We start from the raw sequence: 26,857 nt of genomic DNA, 5'->3' as shown, positions 1-26,857 counted from the left end.
CCATGGGGAGAGATCCTGCGTGTGTGCGTGTGATGGGAATGGGGATAGGAATGTCCCTGGCAGGGAATGGGGAGTGAGAAAGGTGGGGAGAATGGGGATGGGGATGTCCCTGGCAGAGGTGAGGATGGGAATGGGGATGTCTCTGGCAGGAAATGGGAAAGGTGGTGGGGATGGGGAAAGAGTACAGGGAGCTGGGGATGGGGAAAGAGGATGAGAAGTGGGGATGGGACCGCCAGTGGCTGCAGCGGGCTCTGGGAGGGGGAAGCAGAGGCGTGCCGGAGCCAGGGCGCTGCCGCATTTATAGGAGGAGCGGCCCGGGGGCCCTCCCTGTCCCGCAGACGCAAGCGGGGCGGTGGCCCCGGTTAAAGGGGAAACTTGACAGCGCCGACCCGTTCCCGCTGCCCGCTCCTGCTGCCGCTGCTCTCGGCTCCGCCGCGACGTGAGTACGGCCAGGGCTGGGGACAGCGACAGCGGGGGGAGACTGGGGGAGGGGGGGGGGGGGGCGCAGCGCTGCCACCTTCTCCAGGGAAGGGAGTACAGAGGAAGGAGAGGGTCCTCAAGGGAGAAGGACTGGGGGAGAATTCTTCCATCCTCCTTCGGGAGTCTTTTTGGGAAAGGGGATCAGGGCAGTTCTCTCCTCCTTTTTCGACGGTTCCGAGAGGAGAGAGGCTGGGGAAAGCCCTCCCCCTCCAGCTTCCCCCGGAGCAGAGGGTCCAAGAGAGGCTCTGCTGGGGGTGCCGAGGAGACATGGACTATAGAGACCCCGAGGAAGAGGGATTGTGTGTGTTCCCCTTCCCGGGGGACTTCAGGGAAGAGAGACCAGTGAAAGCCTCTCCTGGGCAGAGGGGCTGACAGGGTCACCCCTCCGGTGGTCTCATGTGTAGGTGGGCAGAGGAACTCCCCCCTCCTCCCAGGAGAGGGGCCGAGGTATTCCGTCGGGTGCGACGCGCCGAGACTGACCCCTCCCCGAGGGTGCAGAGGAGCACGGACCCCTTTGGGAGAGGGATCGGAGCCCTGCTCTCAGAGGTGAGGGCCTGGGGGTGAGGGGAAGCCCCCTCGAGGGTCTCCAGGGACGGCGAGAGATTTGGGGACCTCGCTTGGTCTTGGGGGAGCAAGGTCGGGGTCCAGGTCCAGGAGTGGGTCCGGGCAGAAGACTCGGACACTCCCCGCCTAGGTCCATTGGCGGGGCCGAAGGAAGGAGCCGGGCGCTGCCCGAGCATCCCCCGGGGCCGGGCGGGTCCCTACCACCGGCCGAGCGCCTCCTGCTGCCCCCGGGGCTGGGCCTCCCGGGCAGACAGACAGGCAGACAGACACACCCAGCAGCATCTCTCTCCCTCTCCAGTTCTGATCTCCACCGCCGCCAAGATGCTGCTTTTGCTGCTGGGGATCATCGTGCTCCATGTCACTGTGCTGGTGCTCCTCTTCGTCTCCACCATCGTCAGCGTAAGTCCGGACCTTCCTCAGGCACCAGGGCACCAGGGGGTGAGGGCACTGTAGTGTGGCAAGGCCAGAAGCTGCCATTTTCAGCTGTGGTTTATTTTCCAGCCTGGCTTTTAGCAGGAAACTTTTACTTGCCCATCGCTGGTCTCCCTGGCTTGGGAGTGTTTTGCACCAAAAGCTCTTCCTATGCCAGTGCTGTCAGGTAGAACTGGTGGGTCACTTGGCCTGTGTGCTGCAGCAGGTGCTCAGGAGATCCCTGTTAGCAGCGAGGAGAAGGCTGTGGAAGCCCATCAGCATCATCCTCACGCTGATGCACATCAGGGGGCAGCCTCAGAGCACCCAAACCACCCTCCGTGGGGTTGATACTGCACCCAGGGAGCTTCACCTTCTAACGGGGCTCCAGCCTGCAGGACCAGTACGGCCAGTTTGAGCAACGGGGCTGGTTTGTGCAGTGGCTCCTCAGCACCAGCAGTCCTGCTCCACTGGGCTGTGAACTGGGCACAGCTTCTGCCTCCCAGCCCAAATGGGTCCTTTTCAAGGCTCAAGCTTTGGAAGCAGCGGGAAGGGCTGGATGCTGCAGTGAGGGTTCCAGCACTGTTCTAGATCCAGAGCCCAGCTAACACGTCAGCAGCTCTGGGAAGGGGCCTGACTTGGTTTTCAGGCAGCATTTTTGTGGAGCTGGTGAGTTTGAGCTGGCTTACCAGATCCTTCTTTCTGTTTGGGTTTTTTTTCTTCCCCTCCTTTCCTCCCTTCTTTCCTTCTTTTCTTCCTCCCTTTTTTTTTTTTCCCTTGAGTTTTGTTTTTTGTGGATTTTTTTTGGGTGGTAGCAGTAGTAGAAGACGTTACCAAACTCTTCCAAGTGGTTAGCAATCACATGGAAACATTCAAATATCCCGGCCAGGCACCGGGCGAGGACGGCGGAGGGGCAGGAAGTGTGCGTCCGCCCCTCTGGGGGACCTGCTCCACCTTCAAGGAGAATAAAGAGCTTCTGTTTCTGGTGCCGTTGAGGTGAAAGCAGCAAAAAGCAAACGTCAGTACTGACCTTCCAGACCTCTTTCTAAATTAAAACGCGTGCCTGGGAGCGCCCAGCCAGGCACAGGCGCGCTGGTGCCCACTGGGGCTGCTGGGTGGCAAATGCTTGGGGGTGGGGGGAGTGGGTAGGTGGGTGCCTGAGCCTCTTGCCAGGGCTCTGCTCACTGGGCTGCCTCTCTTTGCAGCAATGGCTGGTGAATGGCAATGGGCATGCGGCAGACCTCTGGCAGAACTGCTCCATGGATGATAACAACATCATGAGCTGCACCGCATCGTCCTCCAGTGGTGAGTGCCTGGTGGCCATCAGGGCTGCTGCTGCTGTTCTCACTTCTATCTTCCTCCCCAGACATAGGAAATTCAGAGAGTTTTGGCTTTGCAGGTTATTTGTGAGTCCCTCTTGCATCACCTCTGAAGTTGTTCCCTCTTATCCCTTCCCCTTGCCTCCTCTGCTCTGTCCCAGGACAGAGGAAGAGTGTTCCAGTGCCTTCCCAAGGCTGCCCCAGCGAAGGGGGGGGGGGGGGGGGGTTTGCTCCACCTCCCCATTAACTCTCTCTGAAGTTGCAATGGGGCTTATCATGGGTACCAGACCCACTACCCATTGCTCCGCCCTGCTGACCTCCATCTGTGGGGCAGCTCCTGGTGGCACCGTGGCAGGGTGTTTGGCACAGCCACAGCAGAGATGACCAGCTCAAGTGATTTTTGGTGATCTGTTCTTAGCCCATTTTGATCACACTTGGATGTGCAGCCACAGGGCAGCCCTTGGAGTGGGATTTGCAGTACTGGCATTGAAGAGGCCATTTTCAGCAGGTCTCCCTTTTGCTGTGGTTGTTGAGTGTTTGAAGCTGCCTGTGGTGCCCCTGCGGACAGCCTGGACACCCCTGGCCCCTCTGTTTTGTCAGGCTGAGTTTTTGGACGTCACTCCATGCCCTGTGGATTGCTGCTGAGCAGCACGTGTGGGATGTGCTGTGCGCTCAGACTTTTCTGCATCCCCTTTGTGGCACCTGCACATCTGGGGTGACCTCTGGACCAAGCTGGGTGAAGGATGGAGTCATGCTGAGCAATATCACCCAGCGAGCTGTTCGCTGAGGTCAGGAGGGAGGAGGTGCTTGTTAAGACATCATGACACAGAGTTTCCAGGGTGCACAGTGGCACCAGTAAGACTAAATAAGTGCTCAGGGAGCCAAGCAAGCCTGTGCTTCAGTTTCCCCGCACGGCAGCACTAAGGCCAGTGGTGTTATATCCACCAGTTGTTTCCAGTTAGCCTTGGGTTTTTCCTTTTCCCTGGAAACAGTGTGATTCCCAGTGAAACCAGCTCTGAGTCATACAGATGTCACTGGGAGCACAGCCACACTGTGACGGAAACACGCTCCTGCCAAGGAGCAAACCGATGGCATGTGGGCTCAGCGAGGAGGGAACAGTCACAGTGGAGAGCACTCACTGCTTTCTAAGGGTCTGGTGGTGATGGAGCCTGTCAGAGGGGTTTGGGCACTCAAGTCACACTGCTCCGCAGCCTGCTGGCAGCAAAACACTCGTGGTTACCCCACGGAAGGAGGTGGACTCTTGCTGCTCCCGCTCCCTCTTCCCTGGATAGAAGCAGTGGAGGGGAGCGGTGGGAAGCTGGACAAGCAGACCAAGGACAGGGATTGTCTCTCTGTGCTGGGCTCTGCTGAGGCAGAGATGTGGTGCTGAGGGACACGGTTTTGCACCAGACCTTGCTAGAATTAGATAATGGCTGGACTCGATGATCTTAAAGGTCTTTTCCAAGCAAAACGATTCTGTGTTTCCCCGCATGGAGCCCAGCTCTGGTTTGGGTGGGAGCGAAGCCACCATCGCGGGTCTCTGCTGACGCCTGGTGGTGTCCGGGTCGGCCGGGAAGCTGCTGGATCCTATCCTAGGGCCGGGATCCTTCTGGAGCCATGTCCTTCATCAGCAGTTGGCTGGCGCTGGCTATCTGCAGCGTAGGCAGGCTGCTTCAGGGCCATTCATGCGTGCTCCACATCTGCTGACCTTGCCGCTTTGAAATAAAAGGCAGCGACTGCCCCCACCCCGCCGGAGTCCCAAAGGCTGAGGGCTCTAAAGCCTCCCCAAATCTTTTGCTTTTCAAACCTGCATGGCTCTTTCTGGATGTTTGCAGGATGCTCTGTGTTCAGGGAGCTGTCAGTGTCCACAGGGTGGCTGGGATGGTTTCTTCCACGTCTGTCTGTCCTGCTGGGTGTTTCCAGTCTCTGTTGCCTTGCTGCCAGAAGCTGCTCAGGGCAGGCTTCTCTCTGGATCTTTTACAGCGATGGTTCTTTCAAGATGGCCCTGCTAAAAATGCTGCTGAGTTAGGTTGATAAGGTGCCCCAGTGGGCTGCTCTTTGAGTTGTGTGGTGCTCAGATCTTGAAGAGCCCTCTGCCAGCTCTTATTTATGTGAAGGCTTTGCTTTGGCATCAGGAGAAGGGCATTTTGCTTGGGCAAAAGCTTCTCCCCTATCTACCCTACAGCAGGGGTGTGGGAGCCATGCTGCTGAGAACCACTTTTCATCTGGTGGGACCCACACTGTGGCACCCAGAGTTCACTGGTGCTGTGAACAGATTGTTTTCCTAGGCTGTTGGTTTGTAAAAGCAGGATGAAGACACTGTGCAGCATCTTTTCCAGTGGCTCTCCGCACCCTCCCTCCCTGCTGCCCATCTCTGAGCCCCTTGGTGGGGTAGCCTCAACCTTTATCCTAACCCTTGCCCTTCCTCTAACCCTGACTCACCCCTGTGCTGCTGGAGGAGCTGATGCCAGCACTGTATGGAGTGACAGTGAGGGCACAGGGCAAGGGTGCTGTAGCAGGGCCACCTCCAAGGCTCACACTCGTCTTCTGCCTGCTCCTCACTGTGCTCTTCAACCTCCCTTTGCTAGGAACTTGCTTACTTTCAAAACTTTGGCAGATCCCACAGCAGATACCACAAACCGTCCTGAATTCAATCTCTCCAAACAGGCTGTGCATGCTGTGCTGGGCTGTGGACAGCTTTAAGAGGTTGCTTCTCCCTGCCCGTGCCAAGAACGGTACTTAATGGTTAATCACAGAATGCCAAGGTCTGCTCGGGGCTGGGGCGGGGAAATCCTCCTTCAGGAACCTTGGCAGGACATGGTCTTTATGCAGAGGCAGTTTATTCCTTCTGGCCATCACAGCAGCTGCTGTAGTGTGGGTAATTCCCTTCTCTCTTTCTGAGATGGGGGGTGCTTGGTACTCAGGAGATGTGGGATTAGGTAGGGCTGAGCCATAAAATCACAGACCTGGTGAGGCTGGGAGAAACCTTTGAGGGGATCATCAAGTCCAACTGCTCTCAGAGCTCACAACCCTGCCACTGTTGCTAAGCCATATCCCCCAGCACCACATCCATGTGGCTTTTAAATGCCTCCAGGGATGGTGACTCCACCACTTTCCTGGGCAGCCTGTTCCAGTGCTTGAGAACCCTTACTGAGAAGGATTTTTTTTGCTAATAGCCAACCTGGATCTCCCCTGGCATAATTTAAGGACCTCTCCTTTTGGCTGTCAATGGTTGCATGTGAGAAGAGTCTGAACCCCTCCTCACTCCAACCTCTTTGATGTAGCTCTAGAGGGCCATGAGGTCTCCTCTCAGCCTTCTGAAGGCTAAGCAACCCCAGTTCCCTCATTTGTTCCTCACAGGACTTGATACCCTTCACCAGCTTGGTTGCTCTTTGTTGGGCAAGCTCCAGCACCTTTATGTCCTTGTGTTTTCAGCACAGATAGGGGCTTGGGGGGGGCTTTGCCATAGAACCAGAGCAGTGAGTTTATTGTCCTGAGATGCTCCTCTTGGTCTCAGCATGGTGAGAGGTGGGTGAGCCTCCTGTCCCCCACGTTTTGTTTGGATGGCTGTTACATGGATGCCCAACAAGAAGCTGAGCTTGCTATAAGCAGGTGCCAGCAAATTTGCTTGCATTTAGCGCTGGGGCAGATATGGGACCATGATCCTCCTCTTACAGATTATTTTGTGGGTATGGAGAGGGACTTCTTACAAGGGCATGGAGTGGAGGGATGAGGGGTAATAGTTTCAAATTTGAAGGTTCTGGATTTAGCTCAGACATTAGGAAGAAATTCTTCCTCATGAGGGCGGTGAAGCACTGGAGCAGGTTGCCCAGGGAAGCTGTGGAGGTTCCAACCCTGGAAGTGTTCAAGGCCAGGTTATCTGGAGCCTTAAGCAACCTGGGCTAGTGGAAGGTGTGCCAGCCCAGGGCACTGGGGCTGGAACTGGATGAACATACAGTCATAGAATCAGTCAGGGTTGGAAGGGACCACAAGGATCATCTAGTTCCAACCCCCCTGCCATGGGCAGGGACACCCTACCCTAGACCAGGCTGGCCAGAGCCTCATCCAGCCTGGCCTTAAACATCTCCCAGGGATGGGGCCTCAACCACTTCTCTGGGCAACCCATTCCAGGGTCTCACCACTCTGATGGTGAAGAACTTCCTCCTAATGTCCAGTCTGAACCTACCCACCTCCAGTTTTGCTCCATGATCTTTAAGGTCCCTTCCAATCATTCCATCCTTTCTATGACTCTGAATAACAGCACTCAACTCAAGGGCTGGCCACAGGAGGACTGTTGGAGCGCAGCTGCATGTGATATTCTGTGATCACGGGATGGAGGCTGAGCTCCCACCTCCCACATTCCTCACAGCACGGCTTGAAGGCCCCCGTGTAAGTGAGGGCTGGATGGTTCTGCTGGCAGCAAGCAGCAGGAAGGGAGGAGGAAACAGCAGGTGGGGTGGCCGCTGCCCACTCCTGCACCTCTGCCAGCCGCCTTGCTCTGTGCTTTGGGTTCTGCCTCTGCTTCTTAGAGAAGGGCTACTTTCTCCTCCCCTTTTTTTCCAAGAGGATGAAAACTATGGAAAAAATGTTGCAATCTTTGCTTGGCTTGTGCTGTCAGACATTCCTGGAAAAGACTTATCTCAAGAATTCAGCTCTGAACCCCAGGGCTGTGTGCGGGGCTCGGCTGAGCGCCAGCCCCAGCTGCCCGGGTCCACTGCTGCCACCGGCCACGCTCCCACCTCGGCTGCCCAGCACCCCTCCAGTAGATCCCACCCCAAACTTCCAGACAGGGAGCTTCTCTTTCTCCTCAAAACATGGACTTCTCTCTCCACAACTGAGTCTTTTTTTTTTTGGTTGGTTGGTTGTGGTTTTTTTTTTTTAACCCTACTGCTCTTCTTCTGGTTTTGGTAGGAGTGATAGGGACATGGTAAGGGAGACAGGGATCTGCCAAGGGAGGCAGGGACATGGTAAGGGAGACAGGGACATGGTAAGGGAGACAGGGATCTGCCAAGGGAGACAGGGACATGGTAAGGGAGACAGGGATCTGCCAAGGGAGGCAGGGATCTGCTAAGGGAGACAGGGATCTGCCAAGGGAGACAGGGACCTGCCAAGGGGGACAGGGACCTGGTAAGGGAGACAGGGACCTGGTAAGGGAGACAGGGGTCTGCTAAGGGAGACAGGGATCTGCTAAGAGATACAGGAACCTGTAAGGGAGATAGGGATCTGCTAAGGGAGACAGGCATCTGCTGAGGGAGATAGGACCTGCTGAGCCACTCAGTTCAAGAAAGATGTTGAGGTGCTTGAAGGTGTCCAGAGAAGGGCACCGAGGCTGGAGCACAGCCCTGTGAGGAGAGGCCAATGGCACCCTGGCCTGCATCAGGAATGGTGTGGCCAGCTTAAAGGGAGGGTCAAGTCAAACTTCCCTGCTTGGTGAAAGGCCCATGGGAGAGGAGTAAAAGGGAAAAACGCAGCAAACCTGTGAGTGAACTATGACTGCAAAGCCAGAAGAATGGGTGGAGGAGTCCACTGCAGAGTGCAGTGCTGGAAAAGTCTTAATCCAATGTTGTTTTGGCTCTGAGACTCTTGGATGCCCCTGTGGCCACAGGCTGAGTGTACTCCTGTGGGTCAGGGCACCTCTGCTCCCCATCTCTGCTTCTGCTGCCTGGACTTGAAATGAGTCAGAAGTGGTACCTAAGCCTTTGGAGGACCTGAGCCAGAAAGGAAAGCACCTCAGCTCATTCACACACAAGCCAAAAGGAGGTCAGAGCTACCACATCAAGGGGCTTGAAGAGGAACTGGTTTGGGCACTGTGGAGCTTACGGAAAGTGTTTTTCAGCCTTGGCACCACTGACAGTTGCCTCTGCAGGGTGTGAGCTTTGGCGGTCTGATGGGACATCTGAATGTGTCTGCCCTGGAGAGCTAAAGACCTCTCGGCCCCAGAGACTTCTTGGATGAAGCTTTGAGGAGAAAGCAAAAAGGAGGAGAGCTGTGAGGAAAAGACAAGAGGAGAAAAGAAGGCTCTGAGGGTTTCATGTCCCTGTGAAGGATGCTACAAAAGAGGACCACGAAGTCTTGGGCAGGACCCACTATGTTCATTCACTGTCTCCTCACAGCCCTGGTGTTTCCCACCTACTCATCCCCTGGCCCTTACAAATACCTTTGTAGCTCCTTAAAGTCTCCCTTTTCTGGTGGTACTTTCAGGAATACCTCAGTCCAGCACCCTATGGTCCTCTGCAGGCAGTGGACATAGGAGGACAGAAAAGGAGCAAACACTGGGTGCAAATTTGCTTCTCTCAGCTTGAGCATCCAGCAACTGAGATTGTGAATGGAGAAGGTTTTACCCTGTGCTGGTAGGAGGTCTGGGACCAAAGCAGAAGAAAACTGCAATGTCATGGAGCAATGTTTTTTTTTTTCCCTAGAGGAGCTCAGCAGCTCTGCTGGGTGTGCCTGATGAGCCATGATGCTGTTCTCTTCAACAGAGATGTTCACTTCAAGTGGTGGGGCTTAAGTTCAGCCCCAGAATCGTGACACATCAGAGTTACTATTTATGCATCTTCAGCTCTTTTCAACCTTCTTAAGGGATGTTTGCTGTCAAGGTTTAAATTCATGGCAAGCCCCAGTGTTTGTGACTGGGACTCATCTGCATCAAAGATGAGGATACAAGTTGGATTCAAGTTCTTCATCAGATCTTCAAGCCCAAGTGTCTGCTTTGGAAGCACTCTGCTCAGGATATGTCTTTTGCTGGGCCAGTAGATGACAGAATCACAGAATGTCAGGGGCTGGAAGGGACCTCCAAAGCTCATCCAGTCCAACTCCCCTGCCAGAGCAGAATCACCTAGACCAGATCACACAGGAACACATCCAGGTGGGTTTTGAGTATCTCCAAAGAGGGAGACTCCACAACCCCCCTGAGCAGCCTGTTCCCTGTTCTAGGGACACCCTACCCTAGATCAGGCTGGCCAGAACCGCATCCAGCCTGGCCTTAAACACCTCCAGGGATGGAGCCTCAACCACCTCTCTGGGCAACCCATTCCAGGCTCTCACCACACCACTCTGATGGTGAAGAACTTCCTCCTCATGTCCAGTCTGAACCTACCCACCTCCTGGTCAAGGGCATGCTTCTGTCAGTCCCATCTATCATGCTCAGCTGTACCAAATATCTGCGTATAAAACCTCCCTCCAAAGAAGCCTGCTGGGGCTTTGGTGAGAAGGGGTTGGGTTAGCCCCAGCCTTTCTGACAGGGGTTCAGCTGCAATTTCTGCTTCAGGTTTCAATTTCTACTCTAAAGTTCAGTATCTGCTCTAGGTTCCTTTCCTGTTATGCTTTAGGACAGTGATATGTGGGCTTCAGAAGCCCAGGGCTGAAGGCTTTTTCTTGCACTTTTCAAGTGGTGGCCTGAGCACATTTGGGGCTTGTAGAGCTCAGGGAAATTCTCAAATGAGTTCTGTAAAAGCCTTTACTTTGTTTCTGACTGCCTACGAGGGCTCTAAAAATGCTCCCCGTGGGTCCTCTCCGGAAACAGCATGCAGGGTGTTATCTGTCCTCTCTACTCCATTTCCTCTTCTTCCTCCTCCTGAAGAACAAAGATATAAACACAGAGCTGAAGAGATGCAGGAAGAAAGGAAAAAAAAAAACCCAACAATAAAAAAAAGGAATAACTGACTTGGCTGCCCAGGAGAAACCACAAATAACAGCCTGGGAGTAAACAGTGATGACAGCCCTGCAGAACAGCTCATGGGGCTGGACCTGCCTGGGGCAGGGTGAGGAGGAACTCACTTCAGTTTGCAAAGCCTGGAGGTAGGACACAGCTAATAGAGATGATGTTGAAAGCATGTGGGGTTGAGGAGGCAGCAAGCCCATCTGCAGTTCTAGTGCTGGTTTCTAATGAATTAAAGGCAATTACCTGGCCTTATAAAGCTGAAGTTTGATGGCATCTGGGCTTGGGTTTAATGGGAGTAGAGCAACTTGCACTTAAGAGTCATGGAATCGTGGGAGAGCTGCCATAGGAAGAAAGGCTGAGAGCTGGATTTGTTCAGCCTGGAGAAGAGAAGGCTTGGGGGAGACCTTATTGCCTGGAGCAGCACTCAAAGAGTGTCTACCAAGAAGATGGAGCGTCCCTTTGGACAAGGAGTCTCATGGAATAGACCAAGGGGTGATGGGGACAAGTTGCTGCTGGGGACATTCCCACAGAAGAAAATGTGTCCCCATTAGAACAGTTGGACACTGGAATCATCTCCCAAGGGAAGTGGTGGATTTCTCTGCACTGGAGAGTTTTAACTCAGCTTGACATTGCTGGGCCAGCTCATTTCAACTGGACTATGATCTGGATAGATGTGGCCAAAGGATCTCTGTGGTCCCTCCCAACCTGGGATTCTGTGACCCTGTGAACCATTTAGGTTGAGAGAAACCTTTCAGATCATAGAGTCCAACCACTAACCCAGCACTGTCAGGTCACCACTAAACCATGTTCCTCAGCACCACATCTACACAGCTTTGGAACCTCTCTAGGAATGGGGACTCCATCAATGCCCTGGGCAGCTTAGGGCAGGTCTTGACAACCCTTTTGGGGAAGAGTTCTACCTAATGTCAGACCTCTAAACCTCCCTTGGCACAACTTGTGGCTATATCCTCTCATCCTATCACTTGTGGGTCTCTGAATGCTGAGCTGGGGATCCTGCCCCTTGTTTTCACAAAGGAGACCAATAAGAGTCAGTAAAGGGCTGGATGTGAGCAGGCTCAGAGCTCTGCTCTGTGAGACTGTAGAATCATTGAACCAATCAGGGTTGGAAGGGACCACAAAGATCATCCATTTCCAACCCCCCTGCCATGGGCAGGGACACCTCACACTAGATCAGGCTGTCTATAGCCTCATCCAGCCTGGCCTTAGACACCTCCAGGTGTTCCATCACCTCCCTGGGCAACCGGCACCAGGGTCTCACCACCCTTATGCTGAAGAACTTCCTCCTAACATGCAGTCTAAATCTCTCCATTTCTAGCTTTGTTCCATTCCCTCCACTCCTATCACTCCCTGACATCCTAAAAAGTTCCTCCCCAGCTTTCCTAGAGGCAGGGATGGCTTTGCTGGGAGGCCTGGATCATCACTGCTGGCCCAGCTCAGGGCTACACCTTGCACTCCAGTTCAAATTCCACCCTCAGCAAGTGCAGCTTGTGAGGGCTTGGTAGGGAAGTGTGATGCTTTCTTTCGGAGCAGACACTGCCCTGGGTAGTGCCAAATGGCCTCATTTCCACACCAGGTGCTGAAGGTTGCCAGGTTGAAGCCTGCTTGCTTTGGAAGTTGAGCTGCACTGCAGCTCTTTGCTGTTTCTTGCATCAGGGGAGTGAAGCTTGTGGGAACAAAACTGTGTCAGGAACATCAGATTTGGACCTCAAAGCTCCCTAATTCTCCCCTGTCCAAGGATCCAGCACAAAGCATGGTTTTTGTTCTGCCTCTCACCGGGTGGTTTGTGCCTCACTTTACCCCTACCAAGCCCTCTCTAGCTTTTGTGGTGAATTAATCCATGCTGCATCCTTAAAGACCTCTCAAGGATGGCTGCAAATCCTCATTTTGAGCTCTAACTTTATATGGAAAGGCTAAGGTGGAGATATTTGTGAGCATGGCCCCATCCTGGGGCGCCGTGAGGGCTCTGCCTCTCTCTGTCAAGCTCCAGCAGCTCATGGGATGGGGCAGCAGTTTGCTTGTTTATTTGTTTATGTTTGTTGGTTGGCTTTTTGGTGGTGTTTTTTAACATGGGGAGTTACACACCCACGGAGCCTGGAAATAGCTGGGCAGTGACTCATGCAGAGGCTGGTTTAACTGGTCTGCTCTGGGAAGCAGCTGCATTTGGCAGCTGGGGTAGGCTCTTCACTAAAGCTTTGACTTCACAAGGGCAGAAGGTTTCTCACTCCCTGTGTATTTGTTTTACCTCTCGGCTGGGTGGCTCAGGCTTGTTACTAGTGGCTTTTGTGTTTCTGCTGCAACTCAGCACCCTGAGATGAAGCTGGGGGAGAAGCTCTGCCTTAAAGCTTGTCCCTTCAGTACCCGAAGGAGGCTTACAAGAAAGCTGGGCAGAGACTTTCTGCAAAGGCTTCTTGTGATGAGGGGGAATAGACTGAAGCTGGAGGAGGGCAAATTGAGACTGGAGATTAGTAAGAAATTCTTGGCAGTGGGAGTGGTGAGACACTGGCACAGGTTGCCCAGGGAGGCTGTGGATGCTCTCTCCCTGCAGGTGTTCAAGGCCAGGTTGGATGGAGCCTTGAGCAACCTCTGCTGGTGACAGGTGTCCCTGCCCATGGCAGGGGGTTGGAACTGGATGATCTTGAAGATCCCTTCCAACCCAACCCATTCTGTGATTCTGCAGGCTTCAGATAATATTTTATTGTCCTTGCTCCCTGAGAAAGGTCCTGGTCCTGCCACTTGTTCTATCCCAGCACCCTGCTCCATGCACAGACACATCCTCCATCTGAAACAGCATCGTGCCTGTGCTGAGGACCTCGTCGGCAGCTGCATCCCCCAGCTATTCGGAAACACAAGGGTGGGATGGTGGCACAGGGGATGCTGCCAAGGCTATGGGGCAGGGGGCACTCGCTGCCTGTGGTGCCAGCACTGAGGTGTCTGCCTGTCTTTCTTTCCCCAGAATGGCTGCAGTCTGTCCAAGCGATGATGATCCTCTCGGTCATCTTCAGCGTCTTGTCCCTGTTCTGGTTCTTCTGCCAGCTCTTCACACTCACCAAGGGAGGGCGGTTTTACATCACTGCATTCTTCCAAATCCTTGCTGGTAAGTGAGGGGTGATGGATGGGGGAAAGGCTTTTTGTGTCACAGTGCAAAGCAGCACACTCTTGGGTCCTGAGAGCAGGAGGGCCACTCCTTTGTCTCCTGCGGGGCTTAGCGGTGGGGAAGTGGGATGAATAATTTGGGTCTGTTGAGGTCTGACACTGCTGGGCAGAAGTGGGCAGCAGTGCCCTGACAGCCAAGGAGGGCAGGGGCTGGTCTGCACTACAACTCTCTCTGTGGCTCAGGGAAACTTGGGAGTGGAGGTAAGGGCAAGAAGAGATGCACAAGGTCAGTTTGGTCTGTTGTGCAGTGTCAGGGCAGGATGTATCCCACCTCAGCATGGGATCCATCTGTCAGGGCATATTAGCTGTGTGTGGCCTTGAGCAGCCTGATCTAGTTTCCAAGGTCCCTGCTGACTGCAGGGGGTCTCAGACAAGATGACCTTTGTGGGTCACTTCCAACTCAATGGATCTGTGAATCCACATACAAGCCCTGCCACTGCATCGTGGAAGGCGTAAGAGGGACACTGCCTCAGCCAGGAAGGCTGTGGAGAGGCAGGGTGCCAGACCCACCTAGCTGGAGGCAAAGCTGTGCTGGTGGTTCTGGGTGGTGGGACAGGCAGGGCATGCACGGGGGCTGCCAGGCTGAGGGCTCTGCCTGATCATCCCACGGCTTGATGTGGGGTGCTGAGGGTGCAGGGTGGTTATGCTGGTTCTGGATCCACATTTGCTGGGCTGGGCAAGGTTCCCACAACTGCTGGCAGGGTGGGGGGAAGTAGTGAAGAACCTCTTTGGGTGAAAGAGGACCCAATGATTGTTTATAAACCTAGCAAGAGGGGGCCTGGTGCTTTCCACAGCAGCAAAGAGCCGCTGGAGCTGCAGGGTGAGCCAGCTGGCTGTGACCTCTCAGCTACTAATTTTAACTCTTAAAGAACTCTGCACTGGCAATGAGCCAAGGTTGATGTCCTACGTCATGGTTCTCCCAAATATAGATGCTGTAAAGCCACTGGCTCCATTTACCTTTCCATCTGTGAAAGCAGTGGAGAAGATCTGCAAGCATCCAGACTAGAAAAACAAAATCCTGCAACAAGGTTCTGGCTCAGTTCTGCCTGTCCGGGGAGGAGACCGATCATGTAGGTGTTAACCTGAAAGCCACCCTAGGTCCTGCCACTGAATCAGTGGGAAAACTCATCCACTGACTTTAGATGAAGGTTCTGGGCATCCTTTAAGCATCTGGCCTCCACACAAGCTTGGAAAAGCCTTGAGCTAACCTGCCTTAGCAAGTGTGGCATGAAAGCTATCCTAAGTGTATCTGCTGCTTGGTCACGATGCAGGTGGTGAGTTCAGATCAGTTCACTGTCTCGGAAAGATGGATGTGTAGAAACCCATTACAGCCCCGGAGACAAGGAGGGGAAATTGGCATTAATAATGCAGTTATCTGCCTGAGAGCTTGTCTAATAGATCTGCCAGCAGCAGGTTTCTCTCTCCTGAGTGACTGCTGGGGAATCCTCATTTGCAGAGGAAGAGAAGATGAGACTGCAACCCTCCTGTCTGTGCTGTGCCCTAAGGGGGTGCAGCATCAGGCCACAGACCTACTGTCTCTTTTCTTGTTGGACCTGAGGCTGGGCTCAAATTCATCCTCAGCCAGCATGAAGGACAGGAAAAGTATGACCTGATCTCCATGAGGCTTCCTTATGGCATTGTGGTTTAGATCTGAATGGGCCATGCAGAGCTGGGCAGGGATGACCATCCTTGCTGTTTTCCCTAGCTAAGGCTGGAGGAATGGGCTCAGGGCAGCTGTGGTCTTTGACTCTAAGTTTCAGGGTTGTTGGTAGGAAAGTGGACAGAATGACAGCACTGGAGATCCCACTTAGAGGTGTGGAGGGCTCTGGTCAAAGCAGCTGAACCTGATGTGGTCTGCTCGCAGCTTGCTGTGGAAGGCCACCACTGTCTAGAGCCACTGGAGGAAATTCTTGTGTCCTTTGGGCTCTGCAGTTCATCCATGCCCTGCAATGCCCTGGCACCATGGAGCTCTGCTGCAGGTCTGCAGATCTGTCTTTATGCTCAGCTCCAGCAGAGCTGGAGAGGACCTCCATCCTTCTGAGATGGGATGAGAAGGCTCTTCCAGAAGTTGCCCTGAAACTCCTCTTAGGCTCATGCAGCTTGGCAAAGCTGAGAGTCTCCAATTTTGGAGCCTACCCACCAGCATTGCTGGACCTGTGCCAGTGGGTGCCAGGGGCAGAACCACTGGGTACTGCTGGGTGGCAGAAGTGGGCAGCAGTGCCCTGAGAGCCAGCAGGAAGGGCAGGAGCTGTTGCCTGCTATGATTTCCTCTGTAGCTCAACAAGCTAGGGAGAGGAGGTCAGTTGGGGATGTTGTGCAGTGACAGGGCACAGTGAATCCTCAGCTGATGTTCCTCTGATGGCAGCTCAGCAGTCATGAAGTCATCAAAAGGCCTTCAACAGCTCCCCTCCAACCTCGGTGGGTCCATCACATCCACAAGTAATTCTCATAGCTGTGCAAGTCCAGCATGGGAGGGATGCTGGTTCAGGCCTCTTACGGTTTGACCCAACTTGACCCCACTCTCCAGCTTCAGCAGCACTCTTCCCCCTTTTCTTTCATCCCCCCCACCCTAGAGCTGCTGTTGTTGTGGGGTGGAGAGTAGGCTGAGCATCAAAGGCTGTGGCTCTTCCATACGTCCCACAGCCTTTTTCAAAGCCCTGCCTTGGAAATAGACCTCAGGCATGCACCAGCACCCAGCCTGCTTCATCTACAGGGCTGGGGCAGCAAATGCTGATCAGCAGGAAGAGATTTTAGGTAGCATTTGCCCTCCTGGAGTCAAAGCAAGACTAGAGTGTACTCTCCATCTAAACTGGAGATCATGGAACCCCAGCATGGTGGCGCTGGAAGGCCCCGCTGGGGATCATCCAGTCATGACAAAGCAGGGGCACACACAGCAGCTTGCTCAGGAGCACAATGTCCATCTGGTGTTGGAAGCTCTCCAGAGAAGGAGACTCCACAACCTCTCTGGGCAGCCTGCTCTAGGGCTCCAGCACCCTCACAAGCAAGAAGTTTCTCCTCCTGTTCAGACAGAACCTCCTGGGTTCCACTTTGTGCCCATTGCCACTTGTCCCAGCATTGGGCACCACCGACAAAGAGTCTGGCCCCAGCCTCTTACCCCTCACCCTTGAGCTCTTGCTGAGCATTGCTCAGATCCCCTCTGAGGCTGCTCTTCTGCAGGCTTAACAGCCCCAGGGCTCTCAGCCTGTCCCCTTACAGAGATGCTTCAGGCCCCTTAGCACCTCTGTAGCCTCCACTGGACCCTATTTAGTAGTTTCCGGTCTCTCTTGACCTGTGGAGCCCAGAATTGACTCCAGATGTGGCTTCAGGGCACAGCAGAAGGAGAGGAGAATGTCCCTCAACCTGCTGGCCACACTCTTTGCCTTCTTGGCCATGAGGGCACACTGTTGGCTCCTGGTAGACTCATTCACGTGCACTCCCAGGTCTTCCTGTGCAGAGGAAGTCACCCTCCTGTCCATAGTGGTGCAGGGAGCTATTCCTCCCCAGGTGCAGGGCCCCACACCTGCTGATGTATTTTTGGTGCAAGTTGCAAAGAAGCTGCCCTTGGCTGCAGGCTGCCCTTGACTGCAGGTTTTCCCTGCCTGCAAGCTGTCTTTGACTGCAGCCTGCCCTTGACTGCAGGCTGTCTCTGCCTGCAAGCTGTCCTTGACTGCAGCCTGCCCTTGACTGCAGGCTACACTTGACTTCAGGCTGTCCCTGGCTGCAGGCTGCCCTTGACTGCAGGCTACCCTTTACTTCAGGCAGTCCATGACTACAGGCAGTCCTCCACCTCCTGAGCACATCCTCAGACCCAACCCAGTGCAGACGCTCCAGAAGCAGACTTAAACCCATCGCCTCCACTCTGCCACATTCCTCAGGAGGACAATCACTGCTGTATTTTCTGCCATCTGTAGGTGACCAGCGTGGCCAGACGCCTGTGCCCTGTCCCCCCAGCCTGGGCCAGGGCCATTGTTGTGCTGCCTTTGCATGGGCTGGGGCAGTGGGAGTTGGCTCCCGTGCTCAGAGAATGGAAAGTGCAGCAGCGGCGCCCTGCTGAAACGTGTTCCCACTTCTGCACTTTGCCAGAACAAAAGCAGCAGTGTCAAGTGGAATTGCAGCTCAAATATCACCCTGCTTAAATGTAGGTGGTCCTGAGGTCCATGCAGGAGGTTTGGAACTCGGCTCCAACAACAGCCCCACCACTGTATAATAGGAGTGCTGGGCTGGACTGAAAGAGCTTGTTTTAGGGCAGGAATAGAGGTGGCTTTGTGTTAGCCCTGGCCAGTGCCTAATGCTGATGGGTTGGGTTTGCAACAAAGCTTAAACGTGGCTCACCGGAGCTGGGTTTGGCTCCACAGCCCTTGGGGGAAGCCATGGCTGGAGAGGGTGGACAACAGGAGCGGGGGAAGAGGGACAAGCCACAAGCACAGTGGGGCTTGCAGGGAGCAGGGTTTGTAGTTGAGGTACTCAGCCCTGGAGGCTGACAGGAGATGGCAGGGCACAGACCTGCCTGGCCAGACCATCCATAGTCCCCAGCTATGTTGCCTGGGCAGAAGGTAAAGTTCTGAACCTTGAAAGAAATGAAGTTTGTGTCTGACCTCTTGCAGCAGCTCTGGTAGCGCTGTTCAGGCTACAGTGTGAGTTTTAAATAAGCCAGCCAAGGGAGTGGGGTGGGTTTGGAGCAGGAGCTGGAGCTGAGGCATGGCCAGTGCTTGCCTTGTGAATGGATTAGCCCAGGTGATGTTGGCTTTGCTTGCCCCAGGGGCTCCAGCTCCAGGGGTTCCTGCTTGGAATGCTTCAAGAGCTCTTTTTCTTTCTTGACCCAAGGGCTCCTACTTTGTTTGCTCCAAGGGCTCCTGCTTTGCTTGCCCCATGGGCTCTGGCTTTGCTTAGTCAAGAGCCTCCAGCTTTGATTGCCCCGTGGGCTTTAGCTTTGCTTGGCCCTGGGGTTCCATCTTCACTTGGTCCAGGAGGTCCTGCTTTACTTGCTGACCCTGGCAGAGATATTCCCACTCACCCACAGCCAGGACAGAGCTCCCAGCATCATACACCCCCAGTCGCTCCCTAGTCTTCCAGGAGATGAGATACAAGAGGCCAACAATAAAATCAGTTTCCCATGCTGGTGGTGGGTTATTATCCTCTCTGGCTCTGAGTTCCCATCAGGAACCTGCTTGTGGGCTAGGAAAAGAGGAAATGGCCTCAAGTTGCACCAGGTGAGGTTTAGGTTGGATGTTAGAAGAAGCTTCCTCCCTGAAAGGGTTCTCAAAGACTGGGACAGGCTGTCCAGGGAGCTGGTTGAATCCCCATCCCTGGAAGTGTTTAAAAGAGGCAGAGATGTGGTACTGAGGGACATGGTTCAGCAGCAGCCTTGGGAGAGTTGGACAATGTTTGGACAGGATGATCTTGAAGGTCTTCTCCAACCAAAACAATTCCATTCTATGATTTGTGGGGGTTGGTCTTTTCTCACACAGAACAAGAGAAATGGCCTCAAGATGCACAGGGGAGGCTTAGATTGGACACTAGAAGAAACTTCTTCACTGAAAGGGTTCTCAAAGAACTGGAGCAGTCTGCCCAGAGAGGTGGCTGAAGCCCCATGCATGGAGGTGCCTCAAAGACACAGAGACGTGGTGCTGAGGGACGTGGTTTAGCTCCAGCCTTGGCAGAGTTAGAATGGTTGGACTGGCTGATGAAAGTCTTCTCCAACCAAAATGATTTGGGGCTTTTAGTCTGGAAAGGAGAAGACTGAGAGGGGATCTAATCAGTGTCTATAAATATCTGAGGGCTGGGGGTTAGGAAAGAAGGGACAGAGACAGCCTCTGCTCATTTGTGCCCTGGGACAGGACAAGGGGCAATGGATGGAAACTGCAGCACAGGAAGATCCACCTCAACATGAGGAAGAACTTCTTGACTTTAAGGGTCCTGCAGCACTGGAACAGGCTGCCCAGAGAGTTTGTGGAGACTTTCAAGCCCTGTCTGGACGTGTTTCTGTGCGACCTGCTCTAGATTCGAGGAGAGGCTGAGGGAGCTGGGATTGGTTAGCCTGGAGAAGAGGAGGCTCAGGGGTGACCTTATTGCTGTCTACAACTACCTGAGGGGTGGTTGTGGCCAGGGGAGGTTGCTCTCTTCTCTCAGGTGGCCAGCACCAGAACGAGAGGACACAGCCTCAGGCTGCGCCAGGGGAGATTTAGGCTGGAGGTGAGGAGAAAGTTCTTCACTGAGAGAGTCATTGGACACTGGAATGGGCTGCCCGGGGAGGTGGTGGAGTCGCCGTCCCTGGGGCTGTTCAAGGCAAGGTTGGACGTGGCACTTGGTGCCATGGTCTAGCCTTGAGCTCTGTGGTAAAGGGTTGGACTTGATGATCTGTGAGGTCTCTTCCCACCCTGATGATACTGTGATACTGTGATTCTCTGGCCCTGCTCTGGCAAGGCGGCTGGACTCGAAGTTCTCCAGAGGTCCCTTCCAGCTCCTAACATCCTGTGATGATCCTAACCCTTTCCCCACCTGTGCTTCCCCCGGCAGGACTCTGCGTGATGAGCGGCGCCGCCATCTTCACAGTGAGGCACACGGACTGGCACCAAGCCTCGGAAAACACCTCCTATGGCTTTGCCTACATCCTGGCATGGCTGGCCTTCCCCTTGGCCCTCGCCAGCGGCATCATCTACGTCATCCTCCGGAAGCGCGAGTGAGGCCGCGCGGAGGCAGCTCAGCGTCACCAGGGCACTGACGACGGCGTCCGAGGAGGAGATGGAGGCGAGGGAAAATAGACGAGAAAACAGAGAAGAAAATTAACCAGAAACAAACAAACAAAGAAACAAACCAACAACAACCAAAAAAATAACAAAAAAGAACCCCCCCCCCAAAAAGAGGAATAAACCCAGAACCCAAACCCAGAACGACCTCCCCCTCCCCTTCCCTGCAAGAAAAGGAAACACTCAAAGGGTTAGCTGTTAATTGAAGATGTATATAGTATCTATGGTTTAAAAAAAACCTATTTATAACACTTTTTACATATATGTACATAGTACTGTTTGCTTCTGTTGACCCTACGCTATGTTTTAAAGCCTAAAGCAAGTGCCTAAGGAACTATTGCTCCTAACAAGCGTAACGAGAGCGCGGTGATGATTTTCTTTTCCTCTCATGCAAAAAAACAAATCCTCTTGGACCTGAACTCTCCTTCCCCGTCCCAGCCCGCATGGAGCCGTCAGAAACGCCCAGTTCTGACTGGTTTCGGGCCGGTGTAAACGGGAGCGACGCCTGTTTACACCGGCTGAAGGGTTGGGCCTTGCTCCTGCCACATGCTGTGACCTTTGGTAATGGAAGTGCGCGTCCAGACCTGACGGGAGACACTTCCCAAAGGTTTGAAGGATTTCGGAGCGGAGGCTTTTGATTGCCCCTACTGCCTAAATGACTTAAAGCTGCCTAAATCCCACTGCCTTGCGCCACACCCGCTGGGAATTTGGGCTTTTAAATCACTTAGGTGGGATTGCAGCCCAGCGTGGGCTGTTGTCCTTCCCCACCCCTTCACCCACACGGGCTGTGATTCTCTGTGGGGCTGGCGGGGGGGGTGCGTGCCGAGCCGTGCCATGCCGTGCCATGCCGTGCCAAGCTGCTGGGGCAACGCGAAGTGTGTTTCCTCCTTGCCGTGGAGCTAAACTACAGCTGAGAAAGAAGCAGGCCCAAGTATAGCTATGAAATCCAATACCAGATGTATGAAATGGTGCTATCTATTTACCATTCCTTATAGTGCTAAAGCCATTTAACCTTCTTCACTGGAAATCCACTTAACAGCCGCCAGGCAAACGACAAAAGCTAGAGGCGAGAAATAACTCTGTGTAACATAAATGAGCTCCTAACTGCTTTTTGTACTTAGATTTGCTCTTACTATTATTTTTAATAAAGCATTTATAACTGAGGTCCTTTATTCTCCCCTCCACTTTCCCCTCGCCCTGCCCCTTTTCTCCGTGCTCAAGAGGAGCAGAAAGAGCTCCAGGCGAGAATCCCTCTGTGGTGTTTGCTGCCGGAGCGAGGTGTCTGTCCTCTGTCTGTGTGTCTGATGTGTCTGGCCATGAATTAAATGGGCACCTGCACAGTCCCCAGGCTGCCCTCTGAGGACTCCAGGCACTGTGTTGCTGTTGTTGTCTTTGTTTCACTTTGGGGCTCTGTTTTTGGTTTTTTTTGTTTTTTTTAGTTATTTCCTTTTTTTCTTTCCTTTCTTTTTTTTTTTCCCCTGCTTTGCTTTTCTGGTTTTATACCAACTGTGTGGACTAAGAAGCAATGAAATAAAAGTCAGAATAACTCAATTGCTTCTGCTTTTTTGGGCATTTTGGGGGGGGGGTGGTGGTGTTGAGAACCAGCTTGAGTTCCTCCAATCTGCTTCTGTGGCCATTGCATGGAAGGTTTCTGTGGTGGGGTTGTTCAGCCTGGAGAAGGGAAGGCTCCAGGGAGGCCTTCAGGGCTTCAAGGGGCTGAGCAGAAAGCTGGGGACAGAGTTTTGAGCAGGGCCTGTTGTGAGAGGACAAAAGGGGATCGTTTGAAACTAAAAGAGGGAGATTCAGACTGGAGGGAAGGGAGAAATGTTTGATCTTGGGGGTGGTGAGAGCCTGGCCCAGGTTACCCAGAGAGGTGGTAGATGCCCCATGGCTGGCACCATTGCAGGTTGTGTTGACTGGGGCTGTGAGCAACCTACTCTAGTTACACTTTTCACTGCTGCCTGCAGGGATGTTGGACTAGATGGGCTTTGAAGATCTCTTCCATCCCAAACCATTCTGGGATTTTATGACTTGGAGCAAATTTGTGGGGCAATTCATGCTGCTGAGAGGCTCTGGGCTGTCTCTGGGCTGTCTCTGGGCTGTCTGCATGGCAGATGTACCTGTGTCAGAGAGGCAAGACTGTACTAGACGTGATGCTGGGGCCAGGAACTGAGCTCAGCTCCTCATGCTGTAGTGCTAGTGCCTGTTCATCTTTCTGCCTCTGTCCAACAATGCTCCCATGAGGTGTCCACCAAGCCCAAAGACAACGGCCAGACAGCAGCTGGCACGACTGCACTTGTCCCATCTCCATCTCCTGTGCAAAGGATGGTTCAGGTCAGCATCAGCTGCCCTGTGGGGATCTGGCCAGCTCTGCCACCCAGCACAAACAGCAGAAGGCTTTCAGCCCTGTGCACCCAAACAGCCAGAGCCTGGGGGTGCAGCTGGGGCTGGAGGATTAGCACATTGTGTGCAGTGTGTGCAGCATTCATGGCTGGCACGGAAGCAGCCACACTTCCGCTCGCGCTCTCATTTGGCTATTAAATACCCGAGCTGATGAAGCAACTGCTGCTGGCAGGAGCACAATGGCCCTTGCAAGGCTGTCTGTCGAGGCCAGTTATCAACAACAGGCCACATCCCAAAGCCCTCAACCCTGCCACATCCCAAAGGAAAAGAGCAGGAGTTGGCTCATGTCTCCTCCGCCTGGGCAGAGTGGTGTGACCCTGCTGGCATCTGCCTTGATGGCTGGGGCTCCAGGTCATGGTCTTCCAACTGAGCTCCAGCCCTCTCATTCTGCTGAGCTGTGACTAAGCCTAAGAGGATATCTCACTTGCTGAGGCAGCATTCGTGCCCTTGTGAGCTGCAGCACTGGGACACATGCTTCTCCTGGGTCCTGCCAGGCTTAGCACTGCATAGCTGGCTAAGTAGATGTGGATTTCCCTTCTGAGGACCAGGCAGGAACACAGGTGGGCTTTTCCCCCCTCTTACAGGAAAACTAAAGGTCACTTCTAGGAATGGTGACTCCATCACCTCCCTGGGCAGCCTCTGCCAATCCCTGACCACTCTTGCAGCACAGAAATTTTTCCTCATCTCCAGCCTAAACCTCCCCTGGAACAATTTCAGGACATCTCCTCTCTATCATCTGATACTAGGAAAAAGAGACCAACCCCCACCTCACTGCCACCTCTTTGCAGGGAGCTGTAGAGCACAATGAGGTCTCGCCTCAGCCTCTTCTCCAGCCTAAACAACCCCAGTCCCCTCACCAGCCCTTTCTCCAGACCCTTCACCAGCTACGTTGCCCTTCTCTGGACCCACTCCAGCACCTCAATCTTGGGAGTCAGGGCTCCAAAAATGAACCCAGTACTCAAGGTTTGGCCTCACCAGTGCCTGGTACAGGAGGACAACTACTTCCCTGGTCCTGCTGGTCACACAATTGCTGATCCAGACCAGGGTGCTGGTGGCCTTCTCGGCAGCCTGGGTACACACTGGCTCATCTCCAGCCACTGCTGACCAGCACCTCCAGGCTGCTCCCTACTGGGCACTTTGCAGGCACTCTGCCCCAAGCCTGGAGCACTCAGATGGGGCTGGTGTGACTCAAGTGCAGGGCCCGGCACTCGGCATTGTTATCCTCCTACAACTGACAGTCCCGATCCAGCCTGGCCAGATGCCTCTGCCAACACCTCAAGGGGTTCCTCTGTCAGCATCTCAGTGCTGCGTGGCCATGGGGATGCACTTCTGAAGGCAACGCAAGCAAGATGACCTCTGAAGTGGCAGCAACCTAAGGTCTGAATCCCTTTGGAAAGAGTCCAAAGGGGAAATGCCACTGAGTTGCACCAGAGTCGCCCTGCTCTGGCTGACCCTGTCCAGCTGGGGGGGTCGGACTCGGTGATGTTCAGAGGCGCCTTCCACCCCCCACCATGCTGGATGGGACGCCGAGATGTGGCCCCCTCAGCACTTCGCGGTGACTCCGTCGGGCTGCAGAAGCTCAGCGCCGTTGCCCAGCTCTCAGCTGTGGCTGCGCCACCGACTGCTGGTCTGGAGCTGCCAGCCACGCTCGGTCCCCACACCAAAGCCCCCTTGGCAGTCTCGGACGGGCGCTTTGGCGCTTTCCTGCCTCGGTTCCGCCCTTCCGCGCCGCTCCGGAAGAGGCGGGGGACACGCAGGGCTCCGGCCGCGGCGCCGAACCGAGCCCTGGCGCCGGGCGCGCTCCGCCGCTGCCCCCTGGTGGCCGCAAGGTAGCGGCGGGACCGCGACGGGCACCCGGCTGCGGGCAGGGACAGGCTCCGGGGGACCGTACTGCTGCCCTTCAGTGCTGAGAAGAAAGCTGGGGCCAGAGTTTTGAGCAGGGCTTGCTGTGGCAGGACAAGGAGTGATGGAACTCAAAGAGGAGTCAGCGCTGGCACCAGTGCGGTTTAGCATCTTTGTCAGCGATATGGACAGAGGAATCGAGTGCAGCCTCAGCAAGTTTGCAGATGGCACCAAGCTGTGTGGCACAGTCGACTTGCTAGAGGGCAGGGATGCCACCCAGAGGGACCTGGACAAGCTGAAGAGGTGTGCCCAGGCCAACCTCATGACATTCAACAAGGCCTGGGTCGGTGCAATCCCAAGCACAGCTCCAGGCTGGGTGGCAAATGGCTGAGAGCAGCCCTGAGGAAAAGGCCCTGGGGGTCTGGGGTGATGAAAAGCTCTACAGGAGCCTGCAGTGTGAGTGCAGCCCAGACACAACCCTGTGCTGGGCTGCAGCAAGAGCAGTGTGGCACAGGGCAAGGGAGGGGATTCTGCCCCTTGGCTCTGCTCTCCTCAGACCCCACCTGCAGTCCTGTGTGCAGCTCTGGAGCCTCCAGCACAAGAAGGACATGGAACTGTTGGAGCCAGTCCAGAGGAGGCCACCAAGATGCTCAGAGGGCTGCAACAGCTCTGGTATGAGGACAGGCTATGAGAGTTTGGGCTCTGCAGCCTGGAGAAGAGAAGGCTTCCAGGACACCTCGGAGCAGCCTTCCAGTATCTGAAGGGGGCTACAGGAGGGCTGGGGAGGGACTATTGACAAGGTCTTGTAGTGACAGGGTGAGGAGTAATAGTTTTAAACTGGCAGAGGGGAGATTGAAACTGGATGTTAGGAAGAAGTTGTTTGCAGTGAGGGTGGTGAGACACTGGCACAGGTTGCCCAGGGAGGCTGTGGCTGCTCCCTGCCTGGAGATGTTCAAGGCCAGGTTGGATGAGGCCTTGAGCGACCTGTTCTAGTGGGAGGTGTCCCTGCCTATGGTGGGGGTTTGGAACTGGATGGACTTTGAGGTCCCTTCCACCCTAAACCATGGTATGACTTTACGATTCTACGATTGGGGCTGGAGAGAAGGGGAAACTGTTGATGCTGAAGGTGGTGAGAGCCTGGCCTGGGCTGCCCAGAGAGGTGGGAGATGTTCCATTCACTTCAGGCCGTGGTTTAGTGGTGGTGGCGGTGTGAGGCTGATGGCTGGACTCAATGGTCTTGGATTATTTTATGATTTGAGCAGGTTTTATCTCTACTTTTTAATGAGGTTAATTGAAACAAATGTTCTGACACCACTACCACTGGGCTTTGCCTTAACCCATCCTCTCCACACCTGCCCTGTCACGCTTTCCCAGACACTGAGGACTGGATTTTTCCCATCTGGGTTGGAGCTGGGATATGGTTAGTGAATGTCTCTTTACACCCATTCAGGACTAGACTGGAGTAGTCTCAGCCTGCTTTCAGAATCTAGCCACACTTTTTTCTTTGCATCCCATTACCCATCCCCTGAGGCCTCCCATCCCTCTGCCATCCTTATCCTCCAGCCTGCCCTCGGCACCATTCCCTCCCATCTGTGCCCTCCAGCACTGACCCTGCAGCCCTCCGGTTCTCACTTGGTCAACTTCTTCCTCCGTAATTATTTAACATGATTATTGATGCTTCCCTGAACGTGGTGATTTATGGAGTGTTTCCTCTGCTGCAGCTCCCCTCTCCCATCGTGGGGACGAGCTGTGGTCAGCAGATGCTGGTTTAGGTCAAGTGCTGAGTGCTGAGTCAGTGTCTGCAAGCACTGAAGTCAGGAGGTGTCTGAAATGCTCGAGAGGACTTGAGCATCTCCCCTATAAAGAGATACTGAGCCCTGGAACTGTTTAGTCTGGAGAAGAGAAGACTGAGAGGAGATCTGAACAATGTGTGCACATATCTGAGGGGTGGGTATCAAGTGGACGAGACCAATCTTTTTTCAGTGGTCAGCAGCAATAAGACAAAGAACAACAGCTTCAAACTGGAACACAGAAGGTTTCACCTCAACACGAGGAGAAACTTCTTTAAAGTGAGGATGACAGAGCCCTGGAACAGACTGCCCAGAGAGGTTGTGGAGTTTCCTTCTCTGGAGACTCTCAAGAACTGCCTGGATGCATTCCTGTGTGAGCTACCATAGGTAATCCTGCTTGGCAGGGGGGTTGGATTGGATGATCTCTGGAGGTCTTTTCCAGCCTCTATGTTTCTGTGATTTTGTGAGATG

At 54.1% G+C, this 26,857-nt stretch overlaps 1 protein-coding gene across 1 annotated transcript; it reads left to right on the top strand.

Moving 5' to 3' along the window:
* Positions 1-351: 351 nt before the first annotated feature.
* Positions 352-21,902, top strand: PMP22 (peripheral myelin protein 22). Its single transcript, XM_064151773.1, has 5 exons — positions 352-439; positions 1,343-1,443; positions 2,658-2,757; positions 13,406-13,546; positions 20,122-21,902. The coding sequence occupies exons 2-5, from the start codon at positions 1,366-1,368 to the stop codon at positions 20,286-20,288; spliced, it is 486 nt and encodes a 161-aa protein (XP_064007843.1). The 5' UTR covers positions 352-439; positions 1,343-1,365; the 3' UTR covers positions 20,289-21,902.
* The last annotated feature ends 4,955 nt before the right edge of the window (positions 21,903-26,857 follow it).

This window comes from Pogoniulus pusillus, chromosome 11 (genome assembly GCF_015220805.1).
Source record: "Pogoniulus pusillus isolate bPogPus1 chromosome 11, bPogPus1.pri, whole genome shotgun sequence".
NCBI classification, from domain to species: domain Eukaryota; kingdom Metazoa; phylum Chordata; class Aves; order Piciformes; family Lybiidae; genus Pogoniulus; species Pogoniulus pusillus.
The sequence above is the reverse complement of the archived record's forward strand: the minus strand, read 5'-3'. Positions and strand labels throughout refer to the sequence as shown.